The sequence below is a fragment of the Cheilinus undulatus genome, linkage group 6 (genome assembly GCF_018320785.1).
Source record: "Cheilinus undulatus linkage group 6, ASM1832078v1, whole genome shotgun sequence".
Classification (NCBI taxonomy): Eukaryota; Metazoa; Chordata; class Actinopteri; order Labriformes; family Labridae; genus Cheilinus; species Cheilinus undulatus.
In genome coordinates, this window is record NC_054870.1 from 43,605,820 (window position 1) to 43,621,410 (window position 15,591).

Genomic DNA, 15,591 nt, shown 5'->3' on the forward strand with positions numbered 1-15,591 from the left:
ATAGCTTATTATTCTATGTTCAAGACATTGTTTCTTATTTAAAGTCTTCATTTCACTATCAGCTGTAGTGTGATGAAGTTTCAGCTGCTCAAACTGTTTTTTTGACATACCATGTGATAAATATTGAAGTATATATTAGGATTACTTCAGTGCAGTTTTTAATGGCATTTACAGTAAGAATTAACAAACATACAGTGATTGAGATAATGTGTTCTGTTTTTTCAGACGGAGTATGATTTGTTTGTCAACCACCTGATGGCTTCTCAAACATGTAACACGGTAAAACACCCTCACCTTGTAAAAAATCATATCAGAGTGCTTAAAATTGCAGTGGATCTTACAGTGACTACAGTGTCTATAAAAAGTAGTTTTACCATTTTATTTATTTTAAAGATCAATCATGCCAGTCAATATGATTTTGCTAAAAATGAGTGATTGCATAAATATTCATCCCCTGACAGCAACTGACCTTATTCAACAGAGGCCCAGCCAATTGGTGCTAGTACTCACTATTAGTGAAATGAGGATCACCTGAGTGCAGTGAATGTGTCTCAAGTGATTGTAGTATAAAGGCACCTGTGTCTGGTAGGTCCAGTCATTGGTTGATCAGTATTCCTGGTTACCATTACACCATGATGACAAAAGAACACTCCAAGCATCTCAGAGAAAATGTTATTGAAATGTATAAGTCAGGGGGTGGATACAAAAAAAAATTCCAAGGCACTGAACATCCCCCTGAGTTCAGTTAAATCCATCACCAAGACTGTGGTCAAGTGGAAGAAAATTCTTTGATCCGATGAGATCAATATGGCTTGGCTATCAGACAAGACGTTATGTTTGATGAACACCAAACACTGCAGATCCCGAAACTGTGAAGCACAGTGGTGGCAGTTTCATGCTGCAGGGATGTTTCTCGGCAGCTAGCCCTGGAAGGCTTGTAAAGGCAGAGTGGGAAATTAAAGTGGCAAAATATAGGAAAATCCTGGAGGACAATCTTATTAGGTCCACAAGAGAACTATGGCGTGGGAGAAGATTAATTTTCCAGCAAGGCAATGACCTGAAGCATACAGCAAAAGCTACACAAAGATGGTTTAAAGATGAAGAGAGGAACATTCTTGAGTAGCCGAGTCTAAGCTAAGACTTCAAACCAATAGAGAATTTGTGGCTGGGCTTGAAAAGGACTGTTTACACCTGATCTCTGTACAACCTGACAGAGCTTGAGCAGTTTAGCAAAGAAGAATGGAGCAAAATTGCAGTGTCCAGATGTGCAAGCCTGATTGAGACCTATCCACACAGACTCAGTGCTGTGGTTGCATCCAAAGGTGCATTTACTAAATACTGACTTGAGGGGGATGAATATTTATGCAGTCACTTATTTGAAATTACACATTTTTGTACAATTGACATTAGTTTGTAGAAACCTGTTTTCACTTCGACATTAATGTTTTTTGTAATTGCTTTTGTCAAAAAAGCCTAATCATATTGACCATAATTGATTTTTAAAATCAATGAAAGTGTAAAACATCCAAGGGGTTGAATACTTTCGATAGGTACTGTATATGATTTATAATATTAAGGAGTGACCCAACAAAGCTTGACTTTTTAACTTTTATCACTCTGCATCATAATGTTATTTCAGCAAACTTAATTCCCCTTAACTGTGAGAAAATCACTTATCATTAATATTAGTCTCTTTTTCAGACTTATACTGCTGAAGTGAGTGTGAGAAATATCGCTGTGTCTTATTTATTGTTCAGTCTGTTGGTAGACGACTCTACTTTTAGGATAATATGGAGATAGGAATAACAGCCTTCAGGGGTCCAGGTGGCCTTGTGGTTAAAGGTGCGTCCAATGTACACGGACGGCCCGGGTTTGAATCCAGCCTGAGGCCCTTTACTGCATGTCTCGTCCGTGCTTCCAACTCAACTTCACTACAACTAAAGAAAAATTCACCTTTGTTCCCAGAGGTATAGCACCTCTAGCAGACAATGATAAACAATGGTTGCTCAGTGGTTCAGAGATTACTGTGTCCCTTAAATCCCAAACAACAGAGTTTTACTTTCTCAGTGCACACAGATTCATCTACTGGTCTTGCCTAATCAACATGAATTTGTTCTTTAACAATCCATCCTTAACAGTCTTCTGGGACATTTAGGCTCACAGTTAGCTCTTTCTGTGTAAGGCACAGCCTTAAACTTCCCTGGAGGCCTCCCTAATGAGAGCTGTGGTGGAAAAATGTACTCACAGTGCTTACACTTCCACACGTCATCAGTTTTGATTAAATACATAATAAATTGCATACTCTCCTAGTTTTTGAATACTTTATTTTAGAAATGTTAAGCACATACTTTGCTTGGTCGTTGCTTTGTCCCATCTCCACACAGGATCTCTGGAGGTCAGTTAGAGTGACCACTGGGTTCTTGGTCATCTCTCTTACTAAGGCCGTTCTACCCTGATTGCTCAGTTTGGCTGGTCAGCCATGTCTTAGAGGAGTGGTGGTTGTGCCAAACTTCTTCCATTTGAGAATTATAGCCATTGTGCTCTTGGGAACCTTCAGTGCAGAAAAAATTGTTTTGTTGCCTACCCCACATCTGTGCCTTGCAACAATCCTGTCTCTGAGCTCTGCAGGCAATTCCTTTGACCTCATGGTTTGGTTTTTGACGCCTTCTATTAAAAGCTGTGTGCCTTTCCAGTTCATGGCCAATCACCTTAATTTACCACAGCTGGAGTCCGGTCAAGGTGTAGAAACATCTCAGCAACGATCAAGAGAAATGGGAGGGACCAAGCTAAATTTCAAGTGTAGTTGCAAACGGTCTGAGTACTCATGCCAATGTGATATTTCAGTTTTATATTGGTTTGAAATTGAAATTTTCAAAAAAATTCCTTTACCCTGTTTTGACTTTGTCATTGTGGGGCACTGAGTGTAGATTAATGAGAATAAAGATTAATTTAAACAATTGAAGCATCAGGCTGCAATATAACAAAATTAGAAAAAGTGAAGGGGGTCTGAACACTTTTTGAATGCACTGTATACTAGTCCTTTTAATGTTTGGTTATTTGTTTTTCTGTTACAGTCTCTGGATGATTCAGTCAAGGATCTTGTCAGTGGCAAAGTCAGAGAAGCAGAGCTAGAAGATGCTGAAAAAGAAGTCTGCATGCTTGAACAGGAGGTCAGAGACGCTCTAGAAGAGAAGAAACGGTACCCCAAAGATCTCCCTCAAGAAATAAAAAGTTGATATTTTTAATCACTTTTAAGCACGTTTTCCCTTTTATTTAACAGTGTCAAAGAGGAATTACACAAAGTTCTATCAGTCACAGACCCAGAGGACAGCTGTAATGGAAGTAAGCCTCTTCATAAACTTGCCTCTGTCTCCCCTTTACACGTCAGTGACATTCATATTGGAGGTGAAACATCACAGCCATGCACATTAGTCAGTTGTAACATCATTATCACTTCTGTGTTGATTCTTCTGTTTAAACAGATCTATCTCTGTCAGAGCTGGGGCTCTCGCCGACAGCCATCAACTGCACTGACAGTGTCCAATCCAAGCGGCTTCAGGTATTGAACATCTGGAAGGAGATCCAACAGCTGGAGGAAGAGATTAAGGAGAAATTAGTGCCAGCTGCTGCCAGCATGGCCATCGAGAAACATACCAAAGACATCAAGGTGCTGAGAGACAAGCCTCTAGAATTACACATTAAATTAAGCATCACATTATACTTTTCATATCTTTCAGATTTTTAATTGGGGAGTGTTTTTGTGATTGCTTAAAATGCCACAGTGGCCACGGTTCAGCTATTTTTCCTGTTCACTTTCAGACAGAGATAATGACACTGATAGCTTCAAATCACTGCTTGAAGGCTGCCAACAAGGCAAGGGAGTTTGACCTTCCTCCCACCATATCATCATTTTTCAAGCATTGCTGATTTAAATGCTTTCCCTGCTGTGTAAAAGTAGGTTACTGTTTTTACTCTGTTTTTACCTGAAGGATCTGGAGAACAACATCAACATGGTGCTGGACAGAGAGAAAGCAAGCAAGGCCACTAGACGGTATATGTTACTTTATATATAACACACATGTTGTTATGGATAGACCTTTGACCCTTCCTATCTGACTCTCTAATGCTTTTACCTCCAGGATGTTGTGGGAAGATATACACAATGATCTACAAACAGAGTGAAAACATCACCAATCAAACCAGAGGATCCACTGTTAAGAGAGGTGTTTTAATATGAACGCACAAGAGAATAAGTACATTCAGAAAGTATTTGGACCCTCTTCACTCTTTTCAATTTTTTTATGTTTCAACCTGATGCTACAGTCGAAAAAAAAAAATATTCTCATTAATCTACACTCAGTACCCCAAACTGACAAAGTGAAAACTGAATTTTAGAAGTTTTTGCAAATTTATAAAAAATAGAAAACTGAAATATCACATTGGCTGAAGTATTCCTTGATCTGGAAAGGCACTCACCTCTCTATAGAAGGGCTCACAGCTGACAATGCATATCAGAGCAAAAACCAAGCCATGAGCTTAAAGGAACTGCCTGCAGAGCTCAGACACAGATCTGGGAAAGTCTACAAAAAAAGTCTGTTGCACTGAAGGTTCTAAAGAGCACAGCGACTTCCATAATTCTTAAATGGAAGAAGTTTGGCACAACCAGGGCTCTTCCAAGAGCTGGTTGTCTGGCCAAGCTGAGCAATCGGAGGAGAGGGGCCTTCTAAGAGCGGTGATGAAGAACCCAATGGTCACTCTGACTGAGCTCCAGAGATCCTGTGTGGAGATGGGACAAAGCTCCAGAAGGACAACCATCACTGCTGCCCTCCCCTGATCTGAGCTTTATGGCAGAGTGGCTGGATAGAAGCCTCACCTCAGTGAAAAATACATGAAAGGCCGCTTGGTTTCCTCGTGGAGTTTTTGGCAAACTCCAAGCAGGCTCGTGTTTTTCAATGACCCGAGGCTTCCATTTAGCCACTCTGCTATAAAGCTCAGATCCGTGGAGGACTTGAGTAAGGTCAGAGCTTTGAGAAACATCTACTACATAGTTGTAACCCTTCAGTTGGTTACATTTAAAAATATTTGATGTAACTGATACTCTAGATCAGTGGTTCTCAACCTTGGGGTTGGGACCCCCATGGGGGTCGCGAGACACTGTTACGGGGTCCCCAGATCCCTAAAAAACCTACAATATTTTTTAAGTTATAACCCATTTTAATCAATTTTCCCATCAATTTTAGCACATTTAACTACTAATTACTATTTAACTATTGCCATTTAACACCTATTTTTGTCCATTTTAAACTCTTTCCACCACTTTTTTCTGCCTGTTTTTGCCACTTCTAAACCGATTCTTGCCATGTAAGCCTAATGTTGCATCTGTTGACTCATCATTGCCACTATTAACCACCTTTTTTTTTTACCACTTTTTACACCGATTTTTTCCCATTCTATCCACTTTTCACTATCTGATATGCCCATTTTTGCTAGTTTAACCAATTTCTGCCAATGTCTGCCTATTTTCTCTTTCTCAGTTATACTTTTTTCCCAGTTTACATCAATTTTTCATCCAATTTTACCAAATTTCCACATATTTTTGCCAATTTAAAGCCATTTCAGCCACTTTTTCACTCCCTTTTAACTTTATTTATGCCCATTAATATATTTGAGAAGGCTATTTACTACACAGATGTTTAAAAAATATATTTGTTTCTTAAATTAGAGTGGTTATTTCATCAGGTTAGATATAAAATATGGTTATCACAGTTTAACCATGTAAGGGATCATGGTTTTGCTGACCCCCATGGGCCCCCAGTTTGGCTCGGCGCCAGAAAGCTCTCCCCTTTTTCCTCCCCTTATGGACGGCCTTGTCTGGACACGACTATTCTTGAATGTTCATGGGTGTGTTCAACCACCTTCAGGTACAGTGGGGGTCCCTGGTCTCTGGTACCTCTATTTTGGGGGTCGCAGGCTGAAAAGGTTGAGAACCCCTGCTCTGGATCATGGGTTAAAACAACCACCTCTGTCAGCAGAAAAAATAAGAACAAAAAATGATCCATTACAAATCAGTTACAATTAAAACATGGAATAGGCAAATATAAGCGTACAAGTTTAAAAGTTAAAAAAGTTAAGAAGGTCGTAAAATGTGAAGTACTTTGAATATTTTAAATCTTGTGTTATAAAATGTCACGATTTCAGCTATTATATCGGTCAATTGTATCTAAAAAGTCCTAAAACTTTAACAAAATCTACGTGCTCAGCAATAGAAGACATCAGATTTTCTGTTTTAAATAACCAAAGTACATAAATTCCCACTCTACAGTTTCAGTTGTTCAAAGCATCTGAGTATATGTCAGCATGAGCCACTCCAAACTTAAGGTTGGAAAAAAATACTATGCTCAAAATCCTTTTCCCTAGAACTGATTGCACAATACACTTCAAACACAAGAGGGCAGCAGAAGCATGCTGAATGAATGACACAATGCGTTTGCACTTCTGTGCTGAAGTTTCAGTCTTTGACCTTTATGAAAAACAGAGTGAAGATGATTTGAAGTTTGTGATGTCTTCATAAAGGTCATGAATGAAATGTCAACCTTAGACATGCTGAATGCTAAAGTGAATTTAAAGACATTTCCCTCCAGGCTCAGGCTCTATTTGACTTTTGAGAAATAAAAATCTAATTACATCTTTGTGGATAAAACTGTGATGAAGTTACTAATTTAATGTGTTCAAGAAACTGAGACTGAGAGGATTAGGGAAATTATTTAACCTCTCTTTTGATTGACACAGAGTTGACTTTTGCCCCCATCATGACAGACTGCCTCGCTGTCTGCTCGAACCTAATCACGGGTCAAAGTCTGCACTGTGGCTGGCAGAGTCAGTACAAGCAGAGTGTGTTGTTGTCGCTCACTCTCTGTGCTTCTGTCAGCCTGTCAACAACACCATGCTGCTCCGGACTGTCCTCCTGCTTCTCCTCTGTGTGTCTGTGGGTATGTGTGCCACGTTAGGCCACTACCAGGCTCGGGCAGAGGAGGAGGAGGAGGCCCTAGCTCTCACTGACACAGCAGCAGATTTAGATGCAGCTGCAGAAGGTGTAGCTCCTGCAGATGTCCAAGTGGATGACCCACCAGCTGTGGATCCAGCAGATAACTCCCTCCCAGACAACGATGTGTTGGCGGATAAACCTGAAGCTGACGTCCCTGAAACAGACAGTGTAGCAGCAGAGGAGCTAGAGGCAAAAAGCAATGATGCCCCTGCTGTAGACAACCCAGCAGTGGATGAGCCAACTGGTGAAGCAGTCATCAAGGAGCAACCCCCTAATGAAGACGTCATAACCCAGGAGGAACCCACATCTGATGACGCTGTAACCAAAGTGGAACTTGCTGAGGAAGCTGTCAAACAAGAGAAACCTGCTGATGAGGAGGAGGAGGACAATGAAATCAAACCGGTCCCAACAAAACAGGCCCTGAGCAGACCCTCAGGTCATGAAGAGAGCAGCAGCTGGGGCATCAACTCCATTAGAAATAGTTTCCAAACCATGCATGGCTACTTTGACTCCTTGGTGGAGCTGGTGGGGGGGCACAATGGTGTGTGTCAGTACCGCTGCAGATACGGTAAGAGAAAATACCTTGAATTAACATGCTATTGTTTGCTTTCAAGCTGTCAAGATTCATCACATTTATTGTGATTAACAAAGATCCACAGTTGGTGCCTTTGTATATTTTCTTAAAGGTATTTAACTGCATGCTTTACAGTCAGCACACTTTGGCTAAACCATTGCAGCATCTCCCTTCAGCCACAGTGATTGTTTTAATGTCTCATTTCACTTTACAAAACTCACAGACAACCCAGTTTACAAGTTAAAAGTTACCTGGACCTTGCATTAACAAGCATTTATCTTTTTACTTCCCTTTATTTCCTTTCCAATCCATAACAAGTTATTTTTTTCATGATTAAGTTCATTTCATAATATTTAATCCACCTATAAAAGCAGCTCAGAAATCTGTATTCTGATGACAACAGAAGTATATTTGCTTTTTGACAGCCACTCTAGTATTAAGCTTCAAAAATACCATACTGAAAAATACCAAAACATTAAAAATGTATCTAACTGTTGGCTGTCAAAGATCAACAGTACAGATATGATATAAGCTGGGAAAGCCTTCAATTCTCAACAAAAAAACAATATCCATAAGAAAAGTTTGATATTAGTTCTGGAGATTCTTACAAATAAATAACATGGGCAAATATTGCTTTTACCAAGTTTATATATAGGCTATATTAATGTATTTTAGTGATGCTCATTACAAATCAGTTTCACGCAGGGACAGCGTAATGCAGACTAGCAACAGGACATGGAGTTCAACATACAGCAGGAGCCCCAGCAGAGGGCCCTCATTCAGGCTGTACAGTAAATCCCAATGTTATTGCTTCAAACCAGTGGTTCTCATCTGGTCTAGCTTTGGGACCAACCACAGGTTCCACCATGACAAATTATGACCAAAATTTCAGATTTATTTGTCGGTCAATCAAGGTGGTGCTTTTGTATCTAAGACAAAAAGTGTAACAGAACAAACATAAGACGTGTCATAAAAAGAAGAAAAAATCCTGGAAAGTATGATAGAATATTTCTGGGGGAAATCTTAGGAAGAAAAATCCAAAAAACCTTCCAGTAAAATTCCCCCGAATTATTATTCTTCCAAAAACTGAACATTTGGGAATCTTTATGTGGAAATTTTGAAAAGGAAAATTACCAAAACAAACACATCCTGAAATACTATAACCTAACCATCTGTTTACTTGAAGATCATTTGTTGTGACAGTTTTGTTTTGTCTTTGTCCTATGTCTGTCTGTTTTTATTTCTATTTTATTTTTTTTTCCTTCTTCAGCTTTTTTTATGTTTAATACTTTAATTTTGTAAACCAATGCAAGAATGAATTACCCATCACTTTTTTTGTCTGCACAGGGTTTTTTTTTTGTATGCAAAAAAAAATTAAAAAAAATACCAGATGAAATCCAAAATTCTTTTCAGGAAAATACCCCAAATCCCCTATTGTTTCCACTGAAAATTCCTGAAATATTACCGGGTAGTCGTGGGAAGTCCAATGTTCCTTTGTTTTTGTTTTTTGTTTGTTTTTGAGTTAGAGGGAAAGTCAGCGAGAAGAGTGCCAGAACTCTCTGGGGAAGACTTTTTAAGCTTTTTGGGAAAATGAGCTAAAGTTTCTTTAAAATGTGATAGATAAAATAAGAAATACAATCGCTGAATATTTCAGGAAAAATATTCTGTAAAGTAGTTTTTATTTCTTTTCTGCCATCAGAAATGTAATAAATTATTTTCACTATTTAAAAGTAAAATATTTTTCATTTCTTCTTTGGTTTTTGTGTCTTAAACTAAGGATAACTGACTTCCTGTTTGGATACACACCTGATTTTATTTTGACATTAGGTGGATTTAAGACTATGACATTAACTTAACCACAGAAAAGGATCTTTTTATAGACTAAGAAGGACATATGGTAATGTTAAAAAGGTAAATGTTTGAGAACACAATGTGCAGATGATGTTTGAATTGTCCACTGAACTGTCTGTGAGTTTCCATGGTGAAAAAAATGTGCACTAATTGTACACCCAGCTTAATTGATTACATATTACACATTTACTCTGACAACCTCTGGAAGTCTTAATTAATTGCAATAAATATGCATTATTTCATGCAAACAGGCAACGTTTCCTAACTCAACATCTACACATTTATACTTTTTCACGATTGAATGAAAATCAAGCTAGATATCAGTGACCCCCAGAGTAATTGTAAGCTTAATTCGGGCTCTAGTTTAGCTCAGTTGATAGAGAGGATGCCCATAAAAAAGGGGCTAGCGACCTCCACACACTGGTTGCAGCTAAAAACCCAGATCCTGGTGCTGTATGGTTCATGTATACCCTAACAGTTTCTCTCATTATTTCTTGCAGCTCTTCAGCTGTCCTACCAAAATACAATAAGACAAATAATAAACAACTGGAGGAACATTTTGCATTTTGCAGTGCAGGCCAAACATAAATAAAGACTCAAAGATAATGAAATTCTGACTGGGAGATTGAAAAGTTAGGCTACTTTCCCATATTTAAACCTGTTGCATTTGTTTGGAAAAACTTCCTGTGGTTTTTTATATCACAGAAAAGTTATCAATATGTCACTTTCCTATACCATGTAACACTAGCACTCATTGTTACATAAAGAATTAGTCCCATTGAAAAAGTAGAAGGAAATATTATAAAGTGTATTTGCAGAGTTGTAATTAATAAGTGCTAATGATGGCAAGTAACGCTGCTACACCCACTTCCTATATTGCTCAACTGTTGCACTATTTTCCAGTCAATCCATCAGCTGTGTTTGCCTGATATCCTATTGCATTTCCACGTATTTGTGTTTGTCTTTTACTTAAGTCAAGGCTTAAGTCAGTCCTTCTGCCATCAGTTTATCAGCTACATGTTTCTTTATCTGAGTCACATTGCCAGGTCATCAAGCAGCTGATACTGAAACCTGAACACATCACGGTTATCAGTCTGGAAGGCAGATGTACTTACAGTTACACAATCAATGCAGATGTTCTCAAACAGAAGTCACATCTTATCTGTGTAATGATACACATGCAGTAACACAGATATACTGTTATGTAGGTTCTTGACTAAGAAAGCGTGATGAAATTATTTTTAAATAACAGGACTTCACTCGATTTAAAGAAGTTTTTTCTTTTCCAGGAGAAATTCCTCAGCCTCGTCCCGGCTACCAGCTCCCTGAGCCAAACGGCTGCAGCTCCTCTCTGGTTGGATTCCAGGTGAATTCAGTTGTAGGTGAACTGGTGAAAATATATGCCCTTTTAATCAACCTCACTAAAACCATAACAAAAAGGTGAATAATGGTTATACTGACATGATCTAGTTTTCTCTCTACAGCTTGACTTGGGGATCCCTGCTATGACAAATTGCTGCAACGAGCTCGACCTGTGCTACGACACTTGCGGGATGAGCAAGTACGACTGTGACTCAAGGTTTCGCTCCTGTCTGCATAGCATCTGCTCTGACGTCAACAAGAGTCTGGGCTTTGTGTCCAAAGTAGAGGGTAAGATATTTGATCTTTAAACTACTGTGAGCAACAACTCAGTGTTTTAATTTCACAAAAAGGCATACCATGTTTGCTGATGTAGAGCACAGAAAACTGATGACTCCAACTCCCATGCCAAAAAAGTTAGGACACTGCCAAACTTAAAAACGAAATGCAATATAACTCTCACAAACCTATACTTTATTCACAGTGGAACATAAAAAACATATCAGATGTTGATAATGTGATATTTTACCATTTCATGAAGAATATAAGCTCATTTTTAATTTAATGACAGCAATACATCTCAAAAAAGCAGGGGCAGGGCTACAGAAGGCTGGAAAAGTAAGTGGTACTAATAAAAGAAACAGCTGGAGGAGCAATTTGCAACTTGTTAGGTTAATTGGCAACAGGTCAGTAACATGACTGGGTATAAAAGGAGCATTTTGGAGAGGCAGAGTCTCTCAGAAGCAAAAATGGGTAGAGGTTCAGCAATCTGCTAAGAATATGTTCAAGATTTGTGGAATAATTTCAGGAAAAATTTTTGTCAATATAAAATTGTAAAGACACTGAATATCTCCCAACCCAGAGTACATAATATCCTCAAAAAATTCTGAGAATCCGGAGAGATCTCTGAGAGCGAGGGACAAGGCCAAAGGTCATTATAGGATACTGGGGATCTTCAGGCCCTAGGGTGACACTGAAACAAAACAGGCATGATTCTGTACTAAAAATTACTGCATAGGCTCAGGAACACAAAGTTCTCTGTGCCATCCAAAAACACAAGTTAAAGGTCACATATTGTGCAAATTACACTTTTTCAGGTGTAGCAGGATCAGGAGAGCCACATCCAATAAGCCATAACCATTTCCTGAGAGGGGCGGAGTCAGACAGCACATTAACATTAAAAGCCACAGACACAGCAACAGCTCATTCTGAGCAGGGCTGAAACAGAGGGGTTTTTAGACATAAAAAATTCCAATTCTGGAGTGTTTATTCAGCAACGAACTTTACAGGCATGTTTTGGGGACCTCTGAGACCAATATAAACTTGTCTTAAAGGGGTAAAATATGATCAGACAACAATCCTCTCCCAAATCTCCAGCAATTGGTCTGTGTAATGGCAAGTGTAAATGTCCCTTCCCAGACATTTACGGACTGTTGACAAAAGTAGAGGGGATGCTACATAATGGTAAACATGGCCTTGTCCCCACTTTTTTGAGATGTGTTGCTGCTATCAAATTCAACATGAGCTGATATTTTTCATGAAATGGTAAAATGTCTCAGTTTCACCATCTGATATGTTGCTTTTGTTCCATCGTGAGTAAAATGTAGGTTTATGAGATTTGCAGATCATTGCATTTTGTTTTAATTACATTTTACACAGCGCCCCAACCTTTTTTTGGAATTGGAGTTGTACTTTTTCCTGCTTGTATAACTGTTGTATGCAGCAATATCACACATGGGAGTGATTTTGCCTGTAGCCTTGTGCTGATGACTGAATCACAGCAGTGATAATAATCAGTGCAACATCACTCCATTTCCTGTGATGTCACTTAAATATGAAAATTTACTACAAGTAAATCAGTCCTTATTTTTGCTTGATATTTATTTAAATAGGATATTTCTCTGGACTTTTCAGTTGAATTTGGCTGAAATAAGTGTGATAAGATATTTTGGTCTAAAAATTGCCTGTAGAAATGTTGATTTAAAGCATTATCAAACCTACCTATGTAGATTTTTCTTCACGACTCTCTCCTGTTCTTGCCTTTGCACTACAATAACATCAACAAAGTTTCAACAAAGAAAAGTTTTTAACATACCAGATACTTGCCATTCTGCCTCCCTTATCATTTTTTTTTTGCTCTATCTATTCCTCTTAGCCTGTGAATCCATGGCTGACACTCTCTTCAACACAGTGTGGACTCTTGGTTGTAGGCCTTACATGAACAGCCAGAGGGCAGCGTGCGTCTGCGTGGGAGAGGAGAGGGATGAACTGTGACAGAACTCTATGGAGCAACTCCTGGATGCTTGAACAGACCTACCTTTCCACAGTATTTACACAGATTAGACTGCATATTTATAGACTCTGTCAGTGGAGAGAAACTTCACAAGGGCTCTCTGAAAAGAAATTCAAGACGACAAATGGGGAATGTAAATGAGCGGTTTCTCCTCTTATTAATAGAAAGTTACGGCATATATATTGATGTGAATATGACTTTCAAAACTTTAATCAGTCACCTAAACACCCTCTCTTCCACTCTCCACACTGTTTCGTTTTGGGCTGTTTTTAGGCCTCTCCTCTATGACTCCTTTATTGTTAATTACTTTGATGACTCCAGACAAAGTGCCTGATGGGAAGGATATTGTAGTCACATTAATTTCCTCTGTAATGCATAGGCAATAATTACTCTGGTGTGCATGGTTCATATTGCGGCAATTTATCAAGATAGTCCTCTTAAAACTTAATCCTGCAATGCCTATTACAGCATCTACATTAATGTTTGATTTAAGTTATTTTTCAGCGAGTCTTTGTTATTTTTTATGAATGAATGCATCGCTAATTCTTAGATCAATTGTTAGGTTAATGAAGAGTGTGCATGTTTTCCAGAGACAACACATTGCTGACACGTCTTCCTCTGCGGCACTCAAATGTCTGACGTGCTTAGCACCCATAGATTAGCCTTAGCAAATAAGTCAGAATTCATCTATTGAGGATCCACTTGTATATTTCAAGTCAGTGTGAAATAGCGTGAATTATTAAGCAGTTTTATAAATTCACTAAATCTTTGAGCTGTAATCGAGCCTGAGAAATGGCTTGAAAGTGTGACCTAGAAAAGCATCCTTCATGCTGGAGTTGTTACAAATGGACTGTGGCCCCTCTGAATGATTTCTAATAGAAATGTCATTCACTTTAATGTCAGGAAATTGCTCTGCCAGGCAGAGTGGCAGAGATGCACAAACTTGGATGTATTAAGTAGAATTCAAGTGTTTTCCAGCGCAGTGACTGACACTGGAACATAAATAGTAATATAAGAGTGTATATTTTCTGTACAGTTGCATGCATGTGCATATTAAAGGGACTTTCCAAGGGCTTCCACACAACCAACCACTCTGTGAATAAATAAACTGAAATGGTTATTTTCACTTACATGCCGTTGTAGTTTTAAACACTGGAATTACAAAGGCAGTTATTTCAAGAGTTTTAGATTTCACATTAAGATCAAACTATGAAACATAAGTCTAGCGTTACCACAGCATTAGTAAATATAACTTAACATTTATAAAACCTCATTGAGTAATTTAAATGGTGTCCATTTACCCTATCCTGTCTATTGAATCAATTTGCTACCAACTAATTTTACAATATGTGAATAACTTCCAAAAAGTCACATCAGTATCTCCTAGAAGAAAAAAAACATAAATGCTTTTTAAGATTATATAGCAGAAGACTGAGTTATTGACAACCTAGCCAAATTTAAGCTTGAAAAAGACATAAAAACATATGATTTCATTTCAGAATCAGTTTAGATGTGCCTCTCTCAAACTCTGAATAAAATGCACTTGTTTAATGAAAACACAGCTTGCAAGAAAAATGTGAACTGTTGGTCTGAAACATGCAGTAACTCATGACTCAGCAGGAAAACTGAAGATGCCAAAGCTCTCATTATTGCAGCAATAGGGGGCAGAGTTATATAAGGGACCCCAGTGCATCATGGATATCCTAATTTGGCCCCATCCAACAGAGCCTTAACCAAAAAATAATGAAATACTTTCTATTGGCTGATAAGTGGCTACGCACTGAATGATTTCAACACTCTAACCTATTTTGAAAATGTGGGAGAATTTTGTAATCCTCCAAACACACACATTTGATGATTCAGTCAGACTGCAGGACCACATGCTTTCTAACATTGCAAAGCAGATAGATTGGCCTGATTCCATGTCCGTCATCTGGAAAATCCATCTTGAAAAGCTCTAGTCTGAAACGATTCAGACCTGACCACTCAGTGTCATTTGAGGAGAACGGGTCAGTAAGTTTAGTCGTACTAAGAAAGGGTGACAATGAATGCTGTCAGTGTAGCATGTAGCCTGCAATAGTATAGCGCCAGTTTTATCAGACCTTGGCCACATTTCTTTCTTAAAGCAAGAGCAAAGAGCCACACTGAAAGCTTCTCTTGGCAGAGATGTTTTTACACTTCTCCAGAAAGTATGGCAGCACCAGCCTGTTAAGATCAGGTTAAAACCGGAGCTTTATATGTCTACTACCTCATTTTGTCTTGTCACTATGATTGGCCTACGATGAATGTGACAGATGGAACATCCAATCACCTTCTGAGGAGTTTTTCAAAAGTCCTGCCCTTCCCAAACACTTTCTATGGGAGGTTTCCAACATGAATGTGCAATGGATATATGAAACAGTCCATCGGGTTACATGCCCTCTGTACCTTTTAACAATGGAAATTCCAAAGAAATTAACCCACCCCCCC

General features: G+C 38.6%; 1 protein-coding gene across 2 annotated transcripts; it reads left to right on the forward strand.

Moving 5' to 3' along the window:
- Positions 1-6,835: 6,835 nt before the first annotated feature.
- pla2g12b (phospholipase A2, group XIIB) lies at positions 6,836-15,584 on the forward strand. 2 transcript variants are annotated; one of them, XM_041789620.1, is made up of 4 exons: positions 6,836-7,613; positions 10,760-10,848; positions 10,955-11,120; positions 12,985-15,584. In XM_041789620.1, the coding sequence occupies exons 1-4, from the start codon at positions 6,944-6,946 to the stop codon at positions 13,101-13,103; spliced, it is 1,044 nt and encodes a 347-aa protein (XP_041645554.1). In that variant the 5' UTR covers positions 6,836-6,943; the 3' UTR covers positions 13,104-15,584. The 2 variants fall into 2 exon arrangements, with proteins under 2 accessions (XP_041645554.1, XP_041645555.1); XM_041789621.1 differs by having other exon boundaries at positions 10,760-10,836.
- Positions 15,585-15,591: the final 7 nt, after the last annotated feature.

Coding starts and splice junctions, on each gene's coding strand:
- pla2g12b (XM_041789620.1), top strand. CDS start 6,944: ATGCTGCTCCGGACTGTCCTCCTGCTTCTCCTCTGTGTGTCTGTGGGT. Junction 10,849..10,954: donor GATTCCAGGTGAATTCAGTT/GTAGGTGAACTG, acceptor TTCTCTCTACAG/CTTGACTTGGGGATCCCTGC. Junction 11,121..12,984: donor CTTTGTGTCCAAAGTAGAGG/GTAAGATATTTG, acceptor TATTCCTCTTAG/CCTGTGAATCCATGGCTGAC.